The sequence below is a fragment of the Chanos chanos genome, chromosome 7 (assembly GCF_902362185.1).
Source record: "Chanos chanos chromosome 7, fChaCha1.1, whole genome shotgun sequence".
Classification (NCBI taxonomy): domain Eukaryota; kingdom Metazoa; phylum Chordata; class Actinopteri; order Gonorynchiformes; family Chanidae; genus Chanos; species Chanos chanos.
This window is the reverse complement of record NC_044501.1, coordinates 13,462,319-13,488,157: the sequence shown is the minus strand read 5'-3', so window position 1 is coordinate 13,488,157 and position 25,839 is coordinate 13,462,319. Positions and strand designations below refer to the sequence as shown.

The window sequence follows — 25,839 nt, the reverse complement described above, 5'->3', positions numbered from 1 at the left end:
CACACCAGGGCTTTCACAAATGTTTGTTGAGTCATGAGAGAGAGAGAGACAGAGCGAGAGAGAGAGAGAGAGAGAGAGTATCATCTTCCTTAGTCATTGTGTGGACCAACGGGACTTGGGAAAACATTTGTTTTCATGATATTACTGCTCCAGCAAGCAAAGAGACTCAACAAATAGAGACAAAATATTTCTTTGGTGAATACTAGGACTGAGTTGTACATTTTTGTTAATGTACAATAGAAGTGAATGGGAAGCACCCACAAAAATTGACCCCCCCCCCCCCCCGCCCCCGCCCCCCCCCCCCTCTCTCTCTCTCTCTCTCTCTCTCTCTCTCTCTCTCTCTCTCTCTCTCTCTCTCTCTCTCTCTCTTTGTGTGTGTGTCATGTGTTTTGACCACTTCCCACTCTTTCATCCTTGTCAAACCAGTCTGACTTGTGACGTACTGATTATGCAGACTATGGTTCCTAGACACATCTTGCGAATGAAACTCGATCCTTTCGTTTCTACACCTGCACAGTTACAGAGACTTATGGTTTTTAAATGCATCCTCAATACACCGATTAATATTTTAGTCAGAGCGCAAAGAAGAGAAACTACGTTCTGCTAATTTGTCACAAAGAAATAGCTAGAAAAACACCCGAAAAAACATTTATATGAGAAAGCAGGCTCTGCTCTTAAAGGAAGCTGTCAAACAAGATGAAACCTGACATTTGGGCGGGCCCTAACCGTTGTTAACTAAGTCTCACTGGTAAAGTGTATGCTCCATCACAATTGCTGGCCCATAAGGTTTCGGAGACATACCTGAGTCGCTTACCTGGATCACTTAACCTTTCGTTTGACTTTGGGAAAAAAAAAAGAATCTACAAGCTGACAAAACGCAGTGCGCAGATTTTGTTGTGATGGGAGAGACAAGGGAAATATTCAGAAAATGTTTAATTATTCTAGGTGAGTACAGTTTTTTAACTTGATTCTACCATAACCAATTCTGTCGTTGACCACACCTTAAAATTGTTCATGAGTGTCAATCGCAGTCGCGCAGGTTTGTGCTCGTTTTGTCGTTTTGCACAGTAAAGTATACTTTGACAAACATGACCGTATACCTGCTTAGAGTGCTTACACATTTGCGCAGTTAATGTTCAGATTAGATAATGGTAGAGATTTATTCCTTTATTTGAAGGAAATGTGTTAAAATAATAGGCTAGGTATAGTTTCTAATTTCGGCTAAAATGCAGCCTGTTTATTGTGCGGCTTTACTTAGGCCCTATATTTTAAAGCAATGAAATGAAACAGGAGTAAATGTGGAAATACGAAAAGTAATACGAAATATAGTAACCTCCTCAACTTACCAGATGTAATGTGATGAACAGTGTTCATTTGTGGACCAGAAATAAATTCATATTTCAACAAACCTGACATTAATAAGCTACGTAGCGACATTATGAGTGTAAGGCACGAAAACAGGGAGGGTGTAAAGCATTCCAGACCAATTGATCTTGTCGCTTAAATATAGTGCTTGGTAGTGGTGCAAGAGCTAGCATATCGAATAATACAGACTAACCAAGTTAAATTCACTTAGTCACTTAGTGGTCTTTTACAGTAGTGTTTGTCATATAGTCCTAATGCTTTTTGTTTGTTTGTTTTGTGTTTTTGTTTTGTTTTAAATCTCCCTTCCAATTCATAAGAAAATACACACGTAGTGATTTTATCTGTAACGTTTTGCGGAACTTCATAGAACCGACGAACATTCCATAGGCCTGAAGGGCCGCAGGGCCCTTGAACTCCGAACCAAGGGGTGCCGATGAACCGTTTGACACATTTCATGACGGAAATGCCATCAGTAGAAAGCTAATTTATACATGACCAATGGAAGAAAATCGAATGATATTCAAAAAAAAAAAAAAAAAAAAAAAAAAAAAAAAATATATATATATATATATATATGTATATATATATAGACACATTTCATGGCGGAAATGCCATCAGCAGAACGCTAATTTATACATGACCAATAGAAGAAAATCCAATGATATTCAAATATATATATGTATATATATATATATTTTAGTAACGGCTTGTGATACATGGACATGTTGGACATGTAACCTGGCACACTTTGAAACAAGATCATGTTGCTCACCACTAAGCATTACACTGCAGAGTGACCAAATTGAACATAACTGATTTATGTTTAGATGATGTATGTCCATGCACTGTATATATTCACAAAATCAAAAGTGAAACCTCTTTGTGTGTGTGTGTGTGTGTGTGTGCGTGCGTGTGCGTGTGTGTGTGTGTGTGTGTATGTCCACTCTTACAGGCTTCTCTATGGTCAGCAGTATAGAAGTAACTATACCTCAGCCTGTCTACGAGGTTGCCAGAGATGACAATATCACCCTGCCTTGCTCTTTCAAGCCAAAATCTCCGGTAACAAAAACCACCAACGTTATTGTTAGCTGGAGTGCTAGTCCTGATCTCGAAGATGACCCTGAGGTAAAACAAACAAAACATAAGATAGATCCCTCTTATTGCAGAAAAATTCACATATTCTTGTTTTTGTCTTCCTAACATTACACAAAGCATGGTAAACTCTGATTACTGCCTATCCAACGGTATTACAAGCTACCTATAAAGACATGTACCATTTCTGCCTATTATCTCAGAAAACAATACTTGCAAAAACTGAACTATAAGTCATCAGTTGTAGTGGTCAACAATAACATTAGAGATTATTGTACATACACAGGACCACACAAAAGATTGGTTTGCAATTAGATTTATTTTAGAATCACTGACAGTCCTCTGAAAAAGCCATCATAGAGCTTTCCTGGTGCACCCCAGTGACACGTTCTCCGCCAGTAGATGCTGATTTGAGATCAGTAACATACTTTGATGGTTGTAGTGAGTTAAGGGTAAGAATTTGGACAAAGTCTCAAAAATTCCAGCTTTTGTGCTGGTCACAGAGTTTGTAATGATTCCGTATTATCAAACAGGCTATGAGTTGTCTTGTGCTGGTCCAACCACGCAAACATTTAAAGCCTTGAAGGCTTAAGGCGTAGGAGACTGTTAGTTCCATCGCTCATCACAACACACTATCACTCTCTGACATCCTCTCATTTTACAGATCCCTATTCTGACTTACTACTATATTGGCGACATACTGGATGTGAAGTCAGAGTATGAAGGCAGGGTGACACTGGATCATGACATAACCAGAGGAAAGATCAACTTGAAGCTCCAGAAAGTCAGTATGCGGGACACCCGATTACATGAGTGCAAGGTCCAGATCCCCTTGGATGATGAAGGCAACCCGTCTGACACCACTGATCTGGTGGTTCTGGGTAAGGGTTAAACTACCAGTAAGGGCTGTTGAACGCACCCACGAGATTGGGAAATTTGGAGAATGTTGGCGTATTTTGCTGCTAATTCATTCATCTGGTTAATAGTAACAGAGTATTAGAATTAAACTATAACTACACATCAAAACGAAGACAAAGACAGGTATATGAAATAAAAAGAACAATGGTAGAAAGAAGTGTAAAAGGCAGCGGAAAGAGGAACATTCTCTCTGACATTTCTCATGTTTAATGGGACACTGCTCTTCGCCCAGTGATGCTCATTGTTTTACGATAAAGGTTTTGTAGATGCACTGTTTGTAGATGCACTGTTTTGTAGATTTTTTGGTTGTGACCCATTTAAGGTTCACATTCTAAATATAAACCTTACATCATGAATTTTCAGTTTTTCATCTGTATTTTCAAGATGATGGGGTGTCATGATGCCTTCCAGGGACTTTTCAAGAGAAACTAAACAAATTTCAAAACATTTAGAGAGAAAAGTGGTTCTAAAATGTCAAAAATGAAGGCTGAAATCTGAAGAAGGCATTAGATTGAGGTGATTTGTAGGCACTTCATCATCACTTGTGTCCTTCCACTAGTGAAAAGAACATTGAGTTGAAATGGTGATAACATTGTTACCTTCACCTCGACAGTGGCTCCATCCAAACCCATCTGCAAGATCCAAGGCACTGCTGAGTATGGCAACAACGTCAACTTGACCTGTTTTTCAGAGGAGGGCTCTCCAAAACCCATATACAAGTGGAAGAACTATGATACAAACAATAATCCACTGCCAAGCCTCCCCCTAAAGGCCACAGAAAGTATGTGCATATCTTTGTGAGTGTGCATGTGTCTTTGTGTATGTGAGTATGTGTTTAAGTGTATATGTGTGTTAGACAAAGAAATGTATTTAGGGTTTGACAAACAGGGTGTTCATTTGTGAAAATGTATGTATGTACCTGCGGTTTGTATTTATTCATGTCTATATATATTTTGTGTGAATTAACACACTTCTGGACTTCTGGAAGCTTTTGTAAGGGAGGTGTGTTTTATTTGTGTGCACAAGTCTAGTTTTATACATCCGTAGACTTTTCCTTTTGGATTGATTGTATCATGTTCCATTGTTCTCTTGCAGAAGATGGAGTTTTGTCCCTGTTCAATATCTCCAGGGAAACCTCTGGCTATTTCATCTGCACATCGACCAATAAAATTCGCTCTGCATCATGTAACGTGACCTTGTCTGTCATGCCACGTAAGAACTGTAATGATTTTACCATGGAGTACCATGTATATTAAACCATAGGAGAACCTAACTCTTCTCTTCTCTTCTCTTCATTTTTCTTCTCCTCTCTTCTCTTCTCTTCTCTTCTCTTCAATATCCATCACTTTTCTTGGTTCTTGTCGTGCGTTTCTTTTTATTTTTTTTTCATTTATTGTCCTCCACACCATGTGTTCCCTCCTTCAGGATCGTTGATGAGCACAGCCACCACTGCCATCATAGCCTCAGTTGGTGCGATTGCAGTTTTGATTCTTGCCGTCATTATTTACTGCTGCTGCTGCAGGAAAAAGAAGAATAAGGGCGAGGAGTATGCTATGGGGTATGCAAATTCAGAAGTTTCAAATTCAAAATGCTCAAAGTTACATTTACAGTTTGAAGGTTATACATAATTTCATTTCTCTCTGTTGCTCCAGAGAACAAGAGGATGTTGAGTACACTGATAAAGAACACCACGAGAATGGTGACGGTTATGTCGACAGGCACGACCGCCAAGATGAGCGCAGTGAGAAAGAGAGAGACTACAGTGACCGCCGCAGTGACTACCATGATCAGCGAAGCGATTATGATGATCGACGCAGTGACTACAACGATCGGCGAAGTGATTACGATGACAGACGCAGTGACCATGATGACCGGCGGGATCGCTACCCTGATCGACGGGACGATTATGACGACAGGCGAGAGAGGTACGACGACCGCCGAGATCACTATGATGATCGCTACGATGACCGCCGCGACAGATACGATGACCGTCGCGACAACCGCCGTGATCGCCATGACAACCGTCGCGATCGCTATGATGATCGCTATGACGATCCTGACAGGCCGCCAAGTGTTCCACCCAACAAACCCTCTCCAGGAGAGTACAGAGACTAGAGGCGCTAGTAGCTAGTTAGAGTACTACTACTAAGGTCTGCACAAATCTTTGGTTCAAAACCTACAGTTACTTGGATATAGCAGCCAGCTGTTTTAGAGAGGACAACAGTGTCTTAGATTACCTGGTCCATTTAGTTACTAACACTTTGTGTGCTTTCTGGAATCCCTGAATCACTGTAAAGGTTGTGTTACTGAGGGAGGACAGAATACGTTTGCTGAGATAGCATTGTCGATAATTATAGTTATATTGTCCGGATGTTCCTGTTTTAACTGAGTCAGAAAGTGAATCATGACTCTGTTTCTTAAACTTCCCCATCTGATGGTTAAATTCAATCTCAGCATAAATTATCTGTAACTCACCACACCGTTTTGAAAAACATATTAAATCCATACAAAACACGATACGATTCAAAGATTGCTTTTCTTAGATTAGTCCCACCACTAACCTGAACCTCAGGGGTTTGTTATGTAGAAACAAATTATCTTTTTTTTAAAATCTCCATTTCATTTCCTTTTTAAAATGTATATAACTGTGGTTATGGGTGACCTGCTTTAGATTTTAAACATCTTATGTATATGCACTATGATTATGTATGGTGTTCAAGATATCAGTTGCTGTTGTTTTCCATGTTGCTTAGATTTAGAAACCACTGATATATTTGGTTTTATGAACTATGGTTTTTATGATGTTTTTATGGGGTTTTTTTGTATGATAAACTATGATTTAACTAAATTCATTTTATTGAACAGCATTTTAAATGTTTGCGATAAACTATGATTTTAACTAAATTCATTTTAATGAACAATATTTTAAATGTTATAACGGCTAAAAAGTAGAATATGAAATGCTAAGTTGTTAATTTTTTTCCTGCTGTTGTCAGTGAGATAATGGGAATTGCTGTTAGAAATAGGGGTTTTGTTGTTGAGTAGTTCAGTTGAATGGCTTTACAGTAGAGGTATAGTAGAGTAACTTGCTAGACTGTAACTCAGGTGTTTCAGTTAGTCATGGCTGAGAACACAGTGTTTCAGCTTCCAATGTCAGGGATTAATCAGTGCTTCAATTTTACATTGGGCAGGTTGGGATTCAGAGTCTTAATTTAATATGTAAATGGAGAAATTTAATGTGTTTTTAAGATTCTGTTGGCCTGGCAGATTTAATTAGCTAATTTAATCAGATTAATTAGCAGATTTTGAAAGGATATGGGAAAAAGCAGATATTCATTAACCTATTTTTGTATTTAAAATTTAGTTTTGAACATTGACAATGATAAACTAAAGTCATATAAACTGTGACCTTCTACTGCCTTTTCTGTTGCTGAATATGTAAGTATGACCATAAAACTGTAGAAGCTGAGACATCACTTGAGCCAGCATTACATTTTTTTTTGGAAAATTGGTGAATTCTACACTTATACACTTTTTACGTAACGACTGTAAAATTCACGAAATTAGGCTACTGTTTTGCTCTAGCCTCTTTTACATTGTTCATGTGATAGAGCTGAAAAACTGTAAATAAAGCAACGTCTGGTATAAAACAATTTCATTCTATTTGTCTTGAGCAAAATCTTCGAATAATTAAACACTAGGGGGACCACGCTGGTCAGTATAAACTGGAATAGCCTATTTACCAACGGGAATGTCGTGGAGAAGCACTGCTGATCTGTTATCACTAACGATTTTTTCTTGCATTCGTACCATTACGATTCAGGTGGCGTTTTATCACAAGACGTGCTGTTTTATCGAAGGGTATTTCATCTGAACGACGTAAGACTCAATTCCACAAATAATGAAGAAGTGTTTAACATAAGATGAGAAGAAGAAAAAAAAGACCCCACCGAACTTTTTGTTTACTGAACATTAGATTAAGGATGATAAATTCCATAAATAGAAATATTTAGTTCCCTTACAAAATAAAAACTACAAAAGTTTATTTGAAAATAGCCTTATGTGCGGAAACTGAAGAGCTTACTCTCCTTACAAATGTGTCATGTGTAGGCTTTCACTATTTTAAAACATTCCAGCAATTTTACATTTTTTTAACTATTTGGTTTTGGGAGCGTTTTTGGATCACTCACTTTTAAGACTATTACAGATTAGTTACTCTGAGTAATACGTGTCATCCTCTTGTGAATACACTATTGTTTACAATGAGAGAGAGGGCAACTCACACCCCTTCCTGAGGTGGTACGGTCCCGTTACTCACAGCCTCCTCGATGGTATTCATAAGTAGCGGTCCGAAGAATGTATCGAAAAATGAAAGGAAAATGCACGCCTTCTTAACTTGGATTCGAAGTTTCTAAGTGGTTTTAAAATGACTTCTCTTCAAAAATTGTGGATTTCTTTGATATGTTTTTCAGGTAAGACACTTTTTGATAGGAGTAAAATAAAGACTCAGCCCAACTTTTATGTAAATGTAACAGGTTGCTGCGCGCCGAAGGCTACCTATCTGGTTAGACTTGTTATTGTTCGTCATTTATAGATTTTGCGTTAAAGTATAAAATGTCTCTATTGGATGTCAAGATGCTTGAAATACAGTTCACGCTACTTTCTACACCGATTTATTTTAAAACTGATTTGGAAGCGTTTTTTCGTAACTTTGAATTCAGAAGTTACGTTTTTCAAGACTCCCTACACGAGCATTTTTGGTCAATGTTTTGTTCAAAGAATTTTGTCCCACGAAGGTGTCAAAATGATTTGCCGACGACTACCATTCTACTGCAACAGTAGACTTGTGTAAATTATATTTAAGCAAATACCTGTTCAAGAAAACAGTTTGGAGGAGCGGAGATGATTTTCTTTCATTTAAGCTCCTGTAGCCGAGAAGAATTGGAAATATGCTTTCGGCCAGTCTTTTCTGATGATCGTACGCTACAGTGTTACATTCAGTTGAGACTATTCCTATTTGGGACAGATCCATGGGCACATGAAGAATAATACATTTTATGTCAAAAAGTTAACACCTGCCTGACCTGTCACAAAAAAAAATACTGTCAAATGCCAGTAGGGCACCATGACAACTGAGTATATATCCTTCCCTTCCACAGTGGGCAGACATAGCTGACCGAGCTAGCCTGGTCAGGTCTGATATGTAACAATGTCCTCAGACAAGACCTATTTAATTTATTTTTGCTGTATTTAACAAAATATAATATCGTAGACACAGGATAATGCCTTACCAAGGCCCAAAAAATAGTAGCGGGGCACATTAAGCCCTCCAGTCATGTGAGGAATGTGGAGCTCGAGTCTAGTGCCTGTCCTACCTATTTCAGCCTCCCATGAAGTGTGCTTGCTACCTACACCCTTTCAAAACTAATGAAAACCCCTGTACCCAGCTCGTGAACACGACTCACGTTGTGTTCACAGAACTTTAATGAAAACCTTTCCATTGGCTTCCCTGAAAAAGCAATAAAACATGGATCAGCCGCTCAGGCAGGTTCAGCTCCGTAAGCTCGCTGACTGTTTTTCCTAAAAATTGGTAGCAGAGTGTTTTCAAGGAAAGATTCTCCTGACACAGCCCTAAGTAGGAGGCCCCACATGATGCTCTCTCTCTTGCTCTCTCTCTATGTCTTTCTCTCTCTCTCTCTCTCTCTCTCTCTCTCTCGCTCTCTCCATTTCTCTGTCTGCCTCTTTCTTTCCAGGAATAGAGTTCAGACTAGATCAGACTTGCCTTTCTTCCTTTGATCTGATGGCATACTGATTCCCTCTGTATCTTATATCCCATAGAAGAAAGACAGTCATGTTAGTCCTATCACCACATACTATATATACTATGAGTTTTGTTCACTAGAGTGGTTTACGGATTCCTCCTGACATATGTTCAGTCACATGCGTGCACACACACACACACACATGCTCTCTCTCTCCCTGACACACACGCAGGGATAGAAAGAGTGTTTTCAGGAAAGACACAGATGTTTTAAGGCGTGTATGTTTTCACGAATCTCCAGCTACAATAATAACAGATCCTCTGTTTGCCGCTAGGATTCTCAGCAGTTCAACAGAAGTTCAAAAGCCTCTGCTTGTCTGTGTTTCAGAGATAGAGAGAGGTTAGAAGGGGTCACTCACTCATGTTATTCATTGGTATGACTTAATGATCAGAGACTAGCTATTGTGTCAATCCAAGACTGTCCTGACTGTTTTGGTAATGATTACTTCTTCACAGAGAGCAATTTTCAGCTCCACCATCTCTAGTTATAATGACACAGGGGAGGCCGTTTTCTTAATAGAATTTTGAAATAGGTGCTTTTTAATGAACGGTTCTAAGAGAATTTTCTAGAAAGTGGGAGAGAGAGGAGGGTTTTTAAGGGAAAAAAAGGAACTTGAATCATTCATACTGTAATGTTTTCCTCTCATTGCTCAACTCTCTCTCTTTCTCTCTCTCTGTCTCTCTCTCTTTCTCTCTCTCTTTCTCTCTCTCTCTCTCTCTCTCTCTCTCTCTCTCTCTCTCCATGTTAGGTGTGTCGTGGTGTGAAGGGGTGCAGGTGACGGTGAGAGATGACAGGCGGTTTGCCATGCTTTTCCAGTCTGTGATATTACCGTGTCAGTACTCCAGTGTGTCCACTCAGACCCCTGTGGTTCAGTGGTGGTACAAGTCTTACTGTCGGGACCGTACGCGAGATGCCTTCAGCTTCCCAGAGACACTGGGCGTCCGGGGCTCCGAGCTGGGCGCCTCGTCCCACCTGGACTGCGGAGACAGCAGCCGGACAGTTCGCATCGTGGCCTCCGGACACGGATCCTCCATCACCCTACCTGAATACTACAAGGGCCGAGACATCTCTATCATTAATAGTAATGCCCACTTACTCACATTTTCATTACTTCTGACTTAAGTCACACTCATAGCACTCGTAACACTCATCGCTGTAACAATGTGTAGTTTTAGATGTGATATAATAGTTACAGCAATGAGAGATGTTAATTTGAACAATACAGAAGAAAAGCTGTAGCTATAATGTAAGTGTTTTAGTAACTGCAAGTCTGTTGTAGAATGACAAAGGACACAATAATGTAATCATAGCACTGTAGTTATAGCATTACTACCAATAGTTAACTCATACTGCTCTAGTGTTAAATAGTGCAAAAGTGAACACTGTAAAAGAATGTAGGATGGTGTAATTTACAGTGCAGTTACAATGATTTTTATGTCACTTTTGGTAAGGTTTAGTTGTATATATATATGTGTGTGTGTGTGTGTATACTGGTAGGCTTTCTTGAGACATCATAAGGAATAAAGGGATAAAAGCTGTTGTAAGGGTAGCTAATTAGGTTTTCATTAACATAAGTATTAACACAAGAAAGAGACACGTGCCTGAAGTTCACTTTGTGCTTGGAGTTTTAGTTACACCCTGTGAAACACACACACACACACACACTCATGCATGCACACGCACATGCACATGCACATGCACACACACAGACACGCGCATGCGTGCGCACACACACACACACATTTTAAACTGTGAGAAAGAGGCACTCAGGACAGCCTTGTGAAGTGAGGCATGATGGAGAGGTAGTCTAGTAAATGGATTTGACTGCGACGGGTCTGTGACCTGAATAGGAACGACACTGTAAAAATGTGCTCTGGATTTAGAGCCGTCTTTCAGATTAACCAAACAGTAAATTCATGGCATAACATGAGTGTGTGAGTGGCAAAGGGATTTTTTTTTTCTCCTCTTTGCTGTTAGTTGTTTATTAACGTGGCACCCAGTTCCATCCTTCTTTCTCTAGCTCTTTTTTCTGAGACCACTCAGAGCTCCCCTCTCTCTCTTTCTCTCTCTTTCTATCTTTCTCTCTCTCTCTCTCTCTCTCTTTCTCTCTTTCTCTCTTTCTCTTTTTCTCTCTCTCCCGCTCTCTCTCTATCACTCTCTCACCCTCTCTCTTCCGCTCTCTATCACTCTGTCTCTCTCTCTCTCTCTCTCTCTCTTTCACTCTCTCTCTTACTCCCACTCTCTCTCTCCCTCTCCCCTCTCTTTCTCTCTTTCTCTGTCTTTATCCACTTTTCTCTGGAATGCAGCCACTAAAAGAGAGTGCAGTATTTTTTTTGTGTGTTGGCTACATTAACGGATGTTGGCTCCTTTGATAAAAAATGTGTGCTAAACTCAAACACTTAGAGACAAATTCCTCCTGTCTCAAACACCCAAATACCACCAATGTCGTAACCAGCCAGGACTTCACTGGGGATGAGTGTAAATCTTTCATAGACCTGGAGTGTCTGCCAGTCTGTCAGTCTTAAAAGGGCACGGTTTCCCATGTTGTACAAGAAGATGCTCAAAGGGTCTGTTTTACTGAGATCTTTTGTAATAGATGCCAAGTTTTTTAGCTTAGGAATAATCAGTTGCACTGCTAAAGAAAATCAGGGTATTTGCTCTTTGAGTCTAGTGGTCTACACTATAAAAACAAATTCCAGGCATTACCAATAAGTCACTTTTGGTTCAGCTGGTCAAAATCAGTTGCCGTATATGCACAAATTTGCTAATTGTTGAGTAGTGGCTCTAAAAGACATTTGCCCTTGATTTTTCTTTCTTTTTTTTTTACAAAAAGTTTGCAGCTAGGTCATTACTTTCAGTTCTAAAGTGTTGTGGTCCTTAACTGTTTGATGCACTCTGAGCCCTGTGGTCATAGCAAGGTCTCTCTCCTTACAGGAAACGCTATCCATTGTTTGGGGCTTTTCCTGTTCCTGAAATAAGCCTGTTTATGCTTTAGTGGTCCGTGGGCTGGAGGGAGGATCTGGTCCCTCCTCCACAGACCTTGTTACATTTGAAACTTGCTCACGTCAACTCCCACTCTCAGTCCTGTTTCCAAACCTCTCCGTCATCATGCTGTGAAACACACCTCCTTCACGTTCCCTGGCCTGTCCCCTCCGCCTGACTAGAATATTTCAGAGATTTTTAAAGATTGTGACTCCTCGACGTCCTGCCATACCCTCTTCTTTGCTCAAGGAGAGCAGTTAGAAGGCAATGATATCTGTGTATTCCATGGAGTGTGTCTGAACAGTTGAGTATTTCAGCGTAGGTGTACAGTACTTCAAAGAGATAATTATTTTTCCAGATGTCCCATTTCATTGGTTGCAAAGATGGAATAGGCATAAAATTAGAAAAAAACATTTGTCATCTGCAGCTCAGTGAAAAAGGGAGAAGCCGCTATCTGGAGAACTTGGAATTACAAGCTTCTGCCACTAAAGGAAATTATGCTCTTCCACTGTTAGCGCCTTATAGAGCTCAAACACGAAATTATTTAAATTCTCTACGCAAATTTTAGAAACTCCCTCCTTTAATTTCCAGTATATGCATTCTCTAGTTTCTACTGTGTACGTTCCCACGTTCTGCAGCCCAGACAAACAGAGTGTGTATTGTATAAGTTGTTTTAAATCATGTTAATAAAATGTATGCCGTTATCTCCCCCCCCTCCCCCTAGAAGCTGACCTGCGCATTGGAGAGCTTCAGTGGGGAGACAGCGGGGTGTACTACTGTAAAGTGGTGATCTCAGACGACCTGGAGGGACAGAATGAGGCCAAAGTGGAGCTACTCGTACTGGGTGAGCAAGCACAGGAAAAAAAGAGTCACCGTCCATAACTGATGTGCGGCAAACATCCAGGCAAGACAGGAAACGAGCACTCTTACACACAGGAAGACGGTCCATTCCAAACATTTGGTAAGGATATGAGACTGGGTAGAATCAGCAGGATCTTACCGGCCGTCTTTCACTGAAAGGATGGAAAGGTTTCAGCGAAAACAGTTGCGCTCAGGACAGTAACAATATTTTGCCGGGGAAGTGCGGAGATTCTTGTACGATCTCGGCCCTTTATGTTAGTTCCAAGAGACATAAATAACGGTGAATGAACACATTCTAAAGGGACTGTATTGAAACCCACTCAGATGGCGGTAGCTTAGGGCCACATGTGTTTTAATAAAAATCTTAAAACCTGAGCTTGTATTTGGACAGCCAAGCATCAGAAATCGACATTTAATCCTCCACAGGCTGTAAGAAACGATAAGCAGCCGTGTGAGCAGTACTAGTAAATGAAGCTGCCAATTTTTTGCAAATTCTTAGTTTGTGCCACTCCCATTTAACACGCACAACCTTTCAGTCACACCATAATATGTCCATTTCAGCAGATAAAAGATAGATCTGAAGAGCTTTCAAAAAGCCGTCACAAACTCTGTCCAATTTGTTCTCCCTCAGATGTCCTGGCTAAACAAAGCTTCTATTATCAGGTTGTAGGCCTCAGACGCACCCATGTTCTGGCCTGTTACACAATGTCTGGGGGGGAGGGGGGTGTTATTTGGCACCCCTTTCTTTTATAAAGGGACTCTTGAATTATGATTCTGGCTCAACAAAGATCTCACAGGGAAACCACAGAGCTACTGATCATCTGGACAATGGGCCCCACGCTTGAATGGGGTGATTTATACCTGCTGTGGTTATGGCCGACTCTGTGGCTACGTGTTCTCAGACATTCGATTGGACGACTACTATAATATTGCCTCCTTGAGATATATTGTGTGTTACTCTGCAGAGCGTAAGTAGAGTATAATGTCTTGGCACACCGATCTGAACTACTGTAGACTAACATGAGGATATGTGAAACTCTTGCAAGTAAAATGTTCACCAGGGAGCCTTGTGCTCTTGACAGGCCTTAGAGTGTTTCTTACAAGATAGTTTATCTGCAGCGTTGTATCTCTTATTGAAGTCGAGTTACTCATGCCAGCATAATGCTAGTAGAAAGGTTTTCTTCAGATGTTTCTCCAGTAATGATAGACCTTTTTTTCTTTGACTGTTCTTCAGACGATGATGTCCCATGTCTGTGTGACCTGTGTGTAATTTGACTCCAAGCTCAATGTACATATTTGATGAACACGCCAGAGACGACACATACAGAAGGACTGGGAAAATGGCGAGGACATTTTAAAGATTCGCTGTGTGAAAATAACATTGCCAAGTGTTGTCTTACAAAGCTTTGTTAAACCGTTTTAGACAACACACAAACTTTGTCAAAAACACACAGCAAAACCTTTGCCCATAGGATATTTTCATTATCCAAGTTAGACTGAAGTTTTAAGAGGATGTTAGTAAAACTAAAAGTGTGTACAAATATCCATATATGAAATGTTGTCTCAGTAATTATTCCCATAAGGTGACATAGCATAGACTTCACTGCAGCTGTGTATTCAGAGAGGTGTCAGAGAAGCTTATACAGACAGAGGTGAATACATTAGCATTTAGAGTTTGATATCTTTAGAAAAGTGTTGTTTTCCACTATCAGGCCTGTGGTCCCAGACATATCAGAGTGTTGTTTTTGAGAACTGATGAGGGGAAATCAGAGACACAACAAAGCCAAAGCTTCTTCCATAACAACGTTGTAGTATTTCAGCTGTCTTATCCCCCACAGGCTGAGAGATGGGAGTGTGTTGGGTTGGGTTTATAATGAGTAAGAAAGCAAACGCTGTTTTTAACCTGCTGATGATGAGAAATCTCTCCTCCCATCTGAGTAATCTTTGGATGATTAAGCATTGGAGAGATGACAGGTGGACAGATACACAGGCTCTTTATTACTCAGTAATTATCGGAGTTGTGTTCATGTACAGTGAGCAGTGTGGAATGCTAGGAGAGTGTAGGCTTTGATTGGGACAAAAGGTTTGAAGTAATGGCATCTTTGAGTTTATTAGTATTAATACTACTACATGTAAAATTGTAACCTTGCAGTAGCACTGTCATGTTCCCATTCAGAGCCACTTATGATAAAGATCTACCATTACAAGTTATTAGTCTCTACTTAGCATTTGTTAGTATTTCAAAGACAATCAACAATCAAGCAATTAATTATGACTCAAAGCCGGAGAGAAGATCTTGTTAAAGCTCAGTGGTTTGGCTTCTACACTTCTTGCCAGACTCACCATGGTGCCTTGAGAGAGAGAAGGAATTCTCAGACCAGACTGAGCCAGGACCCTCTGGCTCCAGGCATAAGACACATCACCTCAGGAGGTGTACCTCTAAGCCTGTCTTTCCTGTCTGTCCGTTACAGCTTTGTTAAGAGATGTTTTATTTGGAACTGCCAGACTGTCTGTTCTGAACAATACCTATCCATGTTTAAGATCAAAGATTTGACATTTTAAAGCAATGAAAGCGTTTGTAGCGCTTCAAATGCGTGTGTGGACAAGACAGTTTTTTTTTTCTATCCTAAAAAAGCATCTCATAGAATGTGGGTTTTTTTTAGTTTTGTCTTTGGCCAGTCTGTCACAATGCCAGTGGAACCTTGGTGGATGTGTTTAAGCATTTTCTGCATTCAAAGACTTCAGTGTAGAACTTGTAGCACATTACTGGAGATAATATTTGCCAAACCAGCCGTTAGACTTCCTGCTCCTGTCTCTGTATCAATCAGATCAGTATCAAATAGCCCGTCTGATCATGTACCTTGGTTACGTCTGCGATAAATACTTGTTTGTCTATTTAAGGCATATTGTCTAGTCTCTTGCTCATTTTACCTAACTACTCTTTATGTTTAGGTGATTCTGTCACAACACCAGTGGAATCTTAGTAGATGTGTTTAAGCGTTTTCTTCAGTATAGAACCTGTAGCACATTACTGGAGAAAATATTTGCCGAACCAGCCGTCAGACTTCCTGCCCCTGTCTCTGGCACACTTCGGCAATGATAACGCCAGAACGAGATCAGTATCAAATAGCCCGTTTGATCATGTACCTTGGTTATGTCTGCGATAAATACTTGTTTGTTTATTTAAGGCATATTGTCTAGTCTCTTGCTCATTTTACCTAACTACTCTTTAGGTTTAGGTGATTCAGAGAAAAGAATGCTCTCACATCCTTGCTCTTTACCTCCTCCTGCTGTTTTTGTTGAGGGAATGTTTGCTGCTCTGTGGACATCATTGATCAAAAAGAGAGGGAGACACCTATTGATAGACACAAAGTGAAATTTCAGAGACAGACTATATCAAGCGAGAAAGCAAAACAACTTCTACTTGAAGCTATGATGCAACTCACTGCGTAACCTTTTCGGAGATTTACATGAATACTCAAATTTTATCCCTCTTAACTGGGTGGGCAGGATTCCATTTTTAAAAACTTCTTTGACTTACAAGTTGTGGAAACTGAAACGGATCTGGAAAGGGTTGTCTCACAAGTTTAAATTGAAGTTTCCTGTTCACTAATTATTGTTAGACTGGTTAAGTCTGTCCCTCAGCGAAGCATGTTTATCAGGAGTTTATGCTGTGACTTGTTCGAGTTCTGTGCACCGCGAGTCTGCAATGACCGTGTGAGATCACTGCTGGATATGCTTTTTACCGCTTGGCTCATGTTCAGCCACAAGCAGACAAACAGAGCACTGAAAGAAGTCTTCTTTCTTTTCTTTTTTGACTTGATTTTGACTTTATTTAACTTTATCTGAATGTTAGGTACATATATAACATGCTTCAGGGATCAGCAGAAGTCATTTGGAATCTGTGTTCCTTATAATCACACTTTGAACGATTTATAGAAACAGGGTACGCAGTTTAGAGATGTGGCTATACGAACCTGAAATAACCTCACTCATGCAGTTAATAAATCTGTTATAACATATGCCTGCTCTACCTTCCAAGGCGATGTCCATCTGATTCCTTCTCTCTTTTCTCTTCCTTTTACTGCATGCAACTTGTCACTTCTCTCTGTCCTGAACAAATACTCCTTTTTTTTCTGTACATCTGTCTCCTCTTCGTCTGTCCTTCACACCTGTTCTTTTTTCTTCTGTCTCCCTCTCTCTTTCTCCAGGTAAGACAGGTGTGACTGATGATCTCCTGCCTGAGTTTGAGGTGCAGTTTATGCCAGGTAGGGTTGTGCCCTCACCTGTCTGTATTTGCTCACTGAAATTTCCTCTCTTCTAACACTTCCTGCCACGCTCTTGCCGGCTGGTCATTTCCGGTATAATTTATCTTTGTCCAATAATCAAAGGCAGCTCCACTGTCTTCTAAGGAGCCATCTTCATGTTGAAAATTTCTTGGTTTATCATTAAGGCATAAACTAAACAGTATCATATACCGTCATAAGGGAGTCAGAGTTTTCCAAAGTTAGTTTTTAAAGATTTTTTAAATTTTTTTATTTTTACATGAACTTTTTGGTGTTAGCTCAGAACTTGCGTCATAATTCAGTTATTCAAAGATTTCAAATTCAGCCCCGGGGAGTTACTGATAAAAAAAAAAAAAAAAAAAAAAAAATGACTTGCTCTAGCTCATTGAATCTGGTATGACTTCTCAATCAACATGCTCAGGATAAATGTAACGAGATTTGCCAGCACAGGGCTGGTTTGACAGTATGCTGTCCAAATGGTTTTCGAGTTTTTGGGAATGAAACAGTGTTCTAAATTAAACCAGTATCTTACTGGGTCAGTCTGTGGCAGAAACCATGACACTATTAACGTAATCTGATCTTCGTTTGGTTTAATGTCTGAGAACGTGTTTACAGTTCAAACGGAATCAGATTATTTGTATTATGGGTTTGTTTCCACCCGAAGGAAGTCCATAATTAGGGTTGCCATGTGGACTAATGAGGAAATGAATGTTTAAGATTAAGCCTTGTAAGTGAAGGGACTGTTAACCGACTATAGACTGCATCTCCTTTGTGTTTTTGAACAGTGACAGTGTGAAAGTTATCTCTAATACACAATGTGTTAGAGCTCAGTCTATGAGTCAGTGCAGGTTTGAAAAGCTTAGTTATTTAATAGGACTTTTATTAAGGATCAGTCACTTGAGAAGAAAAGTAACTGAGATATGTAGCTCCCACTGCGTCAGAATCACACGGACGCACAAGTTGTGTGTTATCTCCGGTGACTGTACTGTGGGTTGTGAACTCCTGCACATTCTCTGCATGTTTTCCTCTGTGCTGCTTGTCTTGCTGATATGAAAGTGCTGATCAGCAAGTCAAACCTTTTTCAGTAAGGGCTGAATAGTTTATTCATTATGTAAAAACACAATCTATCAGAGAACAAGCCCCAGTCTCCTTAACATTGTGTTTAAATGCTAATGCATGCGAAATCTTGTTTTTGATGCCTCCTAACTGGCTTGTTCCAAGGATAACTGGACAATTAAGGAAACTTTCTGTCTCTCATATGTGGGTCACTAAATCTTTGAAAGTGCTGACTTTAATATTTTCGCTGATTTTGTCATTTGGTCATGTTGAAGTGAGGCCCCCCCTTGACCTCTTTGTGTAAACTCCAGAACAGAACACACCCAGTCAGAATGCGCACAGAGGTCAAATCAGTAGATTCTGTGACCCTGATACTACATGGTCTCTGTCTTAATGAGTTTGTTTGTGCATGTATGTGTGTGAATGCATGTTTTTGTGTGTGGAGAGCTAGGGTGTGCTGCCCAGACAAACATAAATAATTACTCTGCTTCCGGAGCTATTTGACTGTCTCCCCCCCATCTTCCTCTCCTAAACGTCTGTCCTCAGTGGATGGGATGTGGGACAACTATAAAAGTTTTCAAGGCTGTCATCCCTAATTTATAACCTTTGGCAGGGTGCTTCATTTTTTTTCACTCTCTCATTGTCAGAATGAATACTTGCTGAAGACTGCGGATTGAATTGGTGGCATCTTGCCCTTATTCTTTAAATGATATTTGTTAAGAGTAATTAAGATTAGATATTGAGGGTATGGTAGATTTTTTTTTTTTTTTTTTAATATCTGGCTCCACAGTGGCTGTTTGTGTTAAATGTCGTTTAGCGAAATTGCAATTCATTCCTGATTGGCTTGGCAAAACAATTCTGTTCAGGAATGTTTATGAGAGATGCGGTTCTTGGGTTCCTGGTAACGTTAAACCAGAAGTTTGTTGATGAGACGTTTCGCTGGAAGGCTGACAAAATACATTTTTTTCTCTTTGATTGATGGTTATCTGTGGAGCTTGTTTTCTTCCTTTATTCATAGGTGTTTACGGAGGAGGTGATTGCTTACGAAATAATCCATACATTGCTCCATTATTTTTGTGTTTTTAGAGTGGGTGTTTGTGGGAGCTGTAGTCCTTGGTAGCATCCTGTTTATCCTGTTGGTGGGTATCTGCTGGTGCCAGTGTTGCCCTCACTCCTGCTGTTGCTACGTGCGATGCTGTTGTTGCCCGGATACGTGCTGTTGTCCACGTCACTGTGAGTACCACATATTTACGTAGTACTGCAAAATCTATAAACACCTGAAGGGTGTTGCCTGAGAGAAGTCTGCCAAATTGTTTTTATATGTTATTTATTCATTAGCTGGGTGGCTATGACGTTTCTAGATGCCAGGCCTTGATACATAGTGCATTAAAGTAACACTGAATAATTTGTTGTCCTGTTTGAAGCACTTATGAGGACAGTGTAACTCGTGAATAAATTAACAACTCCAAAACCAACTTTTATTTCTTGAGTGCATAGCCACAAGTTTTCAAACAACTGCTTGTCGCTGATTAATTCAGTCGCTGATTAATTATGTTCTTGGGTTAAAAGGATGGGCCACAAGATTTAGATTTACATGATTATTTCACATACTTCAAATGCAATAGATCAATCCTGATTGTTTTAAAGGGCAGGGGTTAAATTTTAAGATATTTTCACTTGCTGAAAAATGAATAGAATGTCCATATACATAACGGAGATGACACACTCTACATATTAATCTCAAAATCTCAATCTATCTATATTTCAGTTTTTAAGAACAGCACTTTTAAACACCCAAGGAAATCATTGACAAAAAGAATTCAATGCACTGAAATATTATCTAAATTTTTTTTTGGTGGGAGATATGAAGCAGTGCCATTTTGCTGTCCTCAATAAAGTGACCCACTTCTTGTTCTAATCCACTTATCCACTTACCTTCTCCCTCCAGTGTATGAGGCAGGGAAGGGGATTAAGACCACCCCGTCCACATCTATAGCCATGTACCCTCCTTTCTATGTCCCCGGAGTGCCCACCATGGTGCCCATCGCCCCGCCCTCGCTCATCGACTCCAAAATGTCCGCAGCTCCTTCTCTGGAGAGCAACGCTGCCGCAGGTGAGTGCGCGGAGTCATAGGATGAAGGCAAACCGAGATGCAAAAACGCTGCCCTGAGCCGTAGAATTACGTATCGGTTAAGAACCCCACAGAATATGAACCTGTCTGATTCAGGGGTAAACTGAAAAAAAAGTCAGAGTGGGAAGTTAATGTGCAATAGTAATGTAGTAGTCAGTGTAAAAAAGGTAAATACAAGAAACATGTTATTATGCATTATAATATAGTAACTACATGGTTTTCCTACAGATGTATCAAATGAATTTTTTTGAGTGAAATGTGTGAATTCTCAGGTTTCATGGCTCTTATAAATATTCCGTGGTGCTGATATTGAGCAGCTCTCATGTGGAGACTGAAAGCTGTTGTGTGTTTTTTCATGTTGTATGTTATCTGTGGAGCTTATCAGTTCATTTGTGTATAAAAGCTGATAATGGAAAGATTACACCAGATTGGAGAGTAAAGACATTGTTACCAAAATTGACTTGATATAAAGTCCTCTTGATATCTGATGTTTACCTTTTCACAGTTTAAACGCTCAAATAGCTTTTTTTAATAGATTACGCTGTTTAAATGTTGTTGGATCATAAACATATAAGGCACACAGATCAGAACGACCAAAGGCAAACACCATGCCAAGTCAGTTTAATCCTTATGTGTTTTCATAGAAGACTGATTTAGCTATCTTTCATATAGAAATAAATCATTTTTAGCAAATCCACGATAGAATTTTTAGACTTTATTGATTTTGTCTGTACGCAAAAGCTTAAACTCATCGTAGAACCATACACACACACACACACACACACACACAAACACACAATCTGTCCCCATAGTGCATAGTGCGTATCGTGTCCAGACCACGCCGGATCAGAACTCCCTGAAGATGCTCCAGTATGTGGAGAGGGAGCTGGCTCAGTTCAACCCCTCCAAGACCCTCAGCAGCCACAACTGTAAGCCCTGGCATGGCACCTGTGTACTGACTGCATGTTCCACACTAGTCTTCAATCTACAGGGATCTATTCACTATTTGCCCTCTCTCTCCTTCTCTCTCTCTCTCTGTCTCTCCTTTTCATCTCTCTCTGAGTGCTCCTGCTCTCTACGGTTTAGTGCTTCAACTAGCTGACACCATCAATGCCTCTTTGTGTCTCCCAACGCGGCGATTCTGCCTCATTGCTATCAAATGAAAGTGTTGTGATTGGGCAAAAAAGGGGACGAGGTTCCAGATGAGCTGTAGATGGTGTTACGCCAATGGAAGTAGAAAAGCACCACTTTTCCCCGACAACTGAAAATGTCTTGAGTTATTTTCGACTCTGCGTAAATGGTACAAGTAGTTTTTATCCTATCAAAAGGTTACTTTTAAAAGTTTTTCCTTCCACTGTTTGCTTATAAGTTTCCACTTTCTTTTGCCATTTCTAAAGTTGATGCTACCCAGTCATTTTTTCAGAAAGTGGAAACTACTTTTTAGAAATTATTTACTGCCAAACTCCTTATCCGCGGGGCTACAGACAATCCTCGGACAGGCCTTTGCACTGAACAGACATTCAGTTATTATATGTAATTGCGGACATCTTTTTAACAGCTGTCTTTTTCTCTTCGTCATATGGAGAATGTTAATGGATATTTAACAACAGGCGTCAATCACCGCATACTGCAGAGTAGCCTGTGTGAACCAGCGTATACTGCAGCGCTGAGACGAGGAGACACAATCACGTTTCACCCATTGATTTTCTTTTCACTTTTCCATTACTGGTTTGCTTAATGCTTTACATGTGTACAGCTGTATTTGTGGTCACATTTGGACCCACCTATGAGACTAAGATAATCTACTGTCAAAGGAATTGTTTATCGATTGTTAAGTGAAGAAAGTCAAAACGTTCAAGGTGATCCTACCCAATCTCCATGGAACATCCATTTTTTTTTGTTTTGGCAGCCTGCAGCCAATCAGAACTCAGTTCCCTCCACGAGGCAGACACAGACTTCCGCCAGACCTACCGGCAGGTCCAGAGAAAGGCGCTTCCTGCCATTCCTGACCATGACGATCCACCAGATCTCCAAAGAGATCTGTCCCCTGTCCATGGGAGAAGTGCCGCTCGGCACCATCACCGAGGTAACCGGTTAGAGGAGGACCAGCCTGGCAGGTAAGGAAGGAGGATTCTCTTTTGGAAGGTGTAATTTGTTTGAGTATGTATATTTTAGGCTCTGTTGATCACTGAAAAACAACAGAACTAATTTTGAGGATGCCACCATTAGTTACGTGTACGGTCTGAACCTCTTTTGGTGAAGATGTGCGTATAATTTTTCTCCACCTTTGGGATGTATTTCAGGTGGAACCCTCGTTCAGAGCATTTGCAAAGGAAGGCGTTTCTTATGGGCGGACGCACAGGCTCCCTGGACGAGCTGGAGGAGTTTGCCATGACTTATATGCAACGGGGTCGCCATGGTGAATTTGACCGGGAAGAGGACTACAGGGCAAAGGACCGTGAGCGAGATCGAGATCGAGATCGAGATCAGGATCACGATCGTTACCCACAGTACAGGGAAAGGACCCAGCGTTATCGTGCCAAGGACAGCCCAGCTGAGATCAAAAGGGGTCGCCCACTCCCCCCGAGCCCCCCTCCCTTACCTGGGAAGCGACGGGGCACATGGGACAGTGACCGGTTGTTCTCGCGCCGTGACGGAAGTGACCGGAGCCATAGCGGAGGGGACTCGAGCGGTCGGGAGAACGGGAGTGGGCGGGACTATGACGACTCTCTCCTTAACAGACTACTGGAGCGCAAAGCCAGGTCAGGAGGGAGCAGCAACAGGAGCAGGAGGCGCGAGGACGGTTCGGACACGCCCTCCAAGAGCAGTTCGAAAAAAAGCAGCGAACGGCTTCGTAGCCGGTCGCCTAGCAACCGCCCCAGGGAGGAGGATGACTCTCTGCCACCATACTCGGAGAGGGAGTTGGAGCGTTACCGTGACAACGAGTCACCCCAACGACCTCTCGCCTACACGCGGTCTGCTCAGGGCTCCTCGCAGACAGGACAAGAGGGCAGAGAGGAGCAGAGCAAACCTCGTAAAGTGGTGAGTTACCTGTAGAGCCATGAATATCATGACCTCTTCATATGGGCAGGTAGAGGCACCTAAAGGAAATGCTAACATTTTTCTTAATCTGAGAGAATAATCATCTTTGCCTAGACTCTTTTAAGGTGGGACAGAAGGTCTATGATCACTATTATCACTGTACGCTATTTTCTCATTATGGCATTCTTGAAGAATACAATATGTTCTTCACAAAGGACATTTTCTGTCACAGATGCACTCTGTAAGATTTTCTAATACTAGCAATCATCACTGTAGTTCACAACTATATCTATCTTTTTATCTTATATCTATCTTGTAGGGATTTATTGATGAACTCCCTCCACAGTTTGATTCAAACCTAGGTTTTACAGTCACGGTTCGCTTTGTACCTCGGTTCAACAACAGAAAATAACCTGTACACAGGTAACAAGAGAGCCTCAAAAAATATTGTGCAAAAAAGACAAAAAAAAAACAAAACAAAAACAAATTTGCTGGCATCTCTATTTTATTTTCAAATATCTTTAGCACACAGCGCAAATTCTAACGAGACTAACAGAAGCTGAACGTCTTTTAATGGAGGGGAATCAGACATATTCTTATTTGGGAGATTTAAAAGGTAACACAGAGTCTTTGATCAGGACTTTACGCAACAGGCGTTGAACTGCCTGGTCTGTGGGGGCCATTTTAATCAAACGCTTAAGCTCTCACAGTCCAAAGCACTTCTTTTAATCTTACCTCATATAGATCAGTCTAAAGAACGTCAAAGGACCCCCCCCCCCCCCCCCCCAAGACCGGTGTGTACTGCCTGGGATTTTCTAATATACAGACAGAACCACTTTTTTTTCTTAATGTGTTTATCACAACACATGAAATCAGACGCATTTCTGAGAGTGTTTGGCAAGGATTACAGCCAGCTGAAGCACACTGTATAAGCTTTAGTTGCAGTGAGTTTCATGGGAAACCAAAAAACAGCAAAAACAACCAGCAATGCAAGATGCCTCACTGATTAGGCCTGATATTAAAGAATCCTATACTACGAAATGATAAACTTAGAAAATCTTATGGAGTGCACCTTTAAAGGTTTGTTGAGCAGGTGAGAGGGATAATCTGAGACAAGGGTCTGCCAAGCTAACTGACCTATCTCATCTTCACGATTATTTGTAAGTTTCTACTAAACTAATGCTTTTGGTTGCTATTGGCAACTTCATTACGTTCATTAGGATTCAGTTCAAGCTTTTTTTTTCTCCTATTTTGTTGTTTTAACCAGTTTGTTTGAGTTGCATTTCTTATATAAACTAGATTGTGTGACATGGCATTAAGAGACTTAATGTAAAGAGCATGACTTCCCTGTTCTCTGAAGCTCCTCCCCATTCTCACCGCCAGACTTGACTAATCAAGCATGAGCTGAATTGTTCTCCCTGCGGCACTGCTTTTGGGCAGGTCATTCACGCTTCACTCTCAATCTTTTCTGTCTTAACAGAACACTCTTCTAAGCAGAGATTCACTTATAGTCTGACGCCTTGTGACACGTCGAGATCCATCAAAGTGCTCACAAGCAGGCTTTGCAGAACATCAAGCGTCTCATGCCTACCAGTCTCATCTGGCGTCGGCTTAAGGGACTTAAAAACATGCTGATGTGAAAATCAGTGGGACAAACCTTAGGAAGACAGAGCAAGTGGAATAATAAGTGGAGAACTCTAACAAAGAAGAAATGGTTGGTGATTTAAAAAAAAAAAAAAGCGTTATCTACTTCACAGCTGCATTGAAAAGTTGTATTTGCACTGCTTATGGATCACAAAGCACTTAACAGTCAAAGTCCAGAGAGCAAATTTAGAGAGAGCAGACAAGAAATATTAATTGGACCAAACAGAATTGTTAAGCAAGGATTTTGTCTTCTTCTTTTTTTTTTTTTTTTTAAACAATTACACAAACATCATCTCAAAGCGAGAACAAGCTCGCGTGATTGTGTCAGTATCGGCACGTGGGTGAAGTCCTTGCTATAACGTATAACTGCCTCCATTACAAGCAGACATGTCAATGTACTGACATCCCACACACCATATCCCTCAAGCTAGGCAACTAATGTAGCAAGAGCAAGCGAAACAAAACTCGATGTGACATCACCGGGGGATGATGTCACCCGATGTTACTCGGAGTCAAACATCTGTCCCTGTGGAGTCACATTTGTGTTTCTGTGTCGTCTGGTTCCATTGGAGAGCAGGATGGGAATGACATCACTTCAGAATCCATCTATCCTCCAACCTCAGAATTACTTTGTGCCATG

General features: G+C 40.7%; 2 protein-coding genes across 2 annotated transcripts; both read left to right on the top strand.

Moving 5' to 3' along the window:
- The first annotated feature begins 2,325 nt into the window (after nt 1-2,325).
- Nucleotides 2,326-5,490, top strand: gpa33a (glycoprotein A33 (transmembrane), paralog a). Its single transcript, XM_030778984.1, has 8 exons — nt 2,326-2,490; nt 2,961-2,965; nt 3,057-3,112; nt 3,159-3,338; nt 3,989-4,156; nt 4,471-4,587; nt 4,801-4,933; nt 5,028-5,490. The coding sequence occupies exons 1-8, from the start codon at nt 2,326-2,328 to the stop codon at nt 5,488-5,490; spliced, it is 1,287 nt and encodes a 428-aa protein (XP_030634844.1).
- Nucleotides 5,491-9,938: 4,448 nt separating this feature from the next.
- On the top strand, nt 9,939-25,071 carry ildr2 (immunoglobulin like domain containing receptor 2). The gene is made up of 9 exons (XM_030778983.1): nt 9,939-10,278; nt 12,904-13,023; nt 17,252-17,308; nt 19,469-19,615; nt 20,331-20,495; nt 21,326-21,442; nt 22,423-22,630; nt 22,817-23,555; nt 25,036-25,071. The coding sequence occupies exons 1-9, from the start codon at nt 9,939-9,941 to the stop codon at nt 25,069-25,071; spliced, it is 1,929 nt and encodes a 642-aa protein (XP_030634843.1).
- Nucleotides 25,072-25,839: the final 768 nt, after the last annotated feature.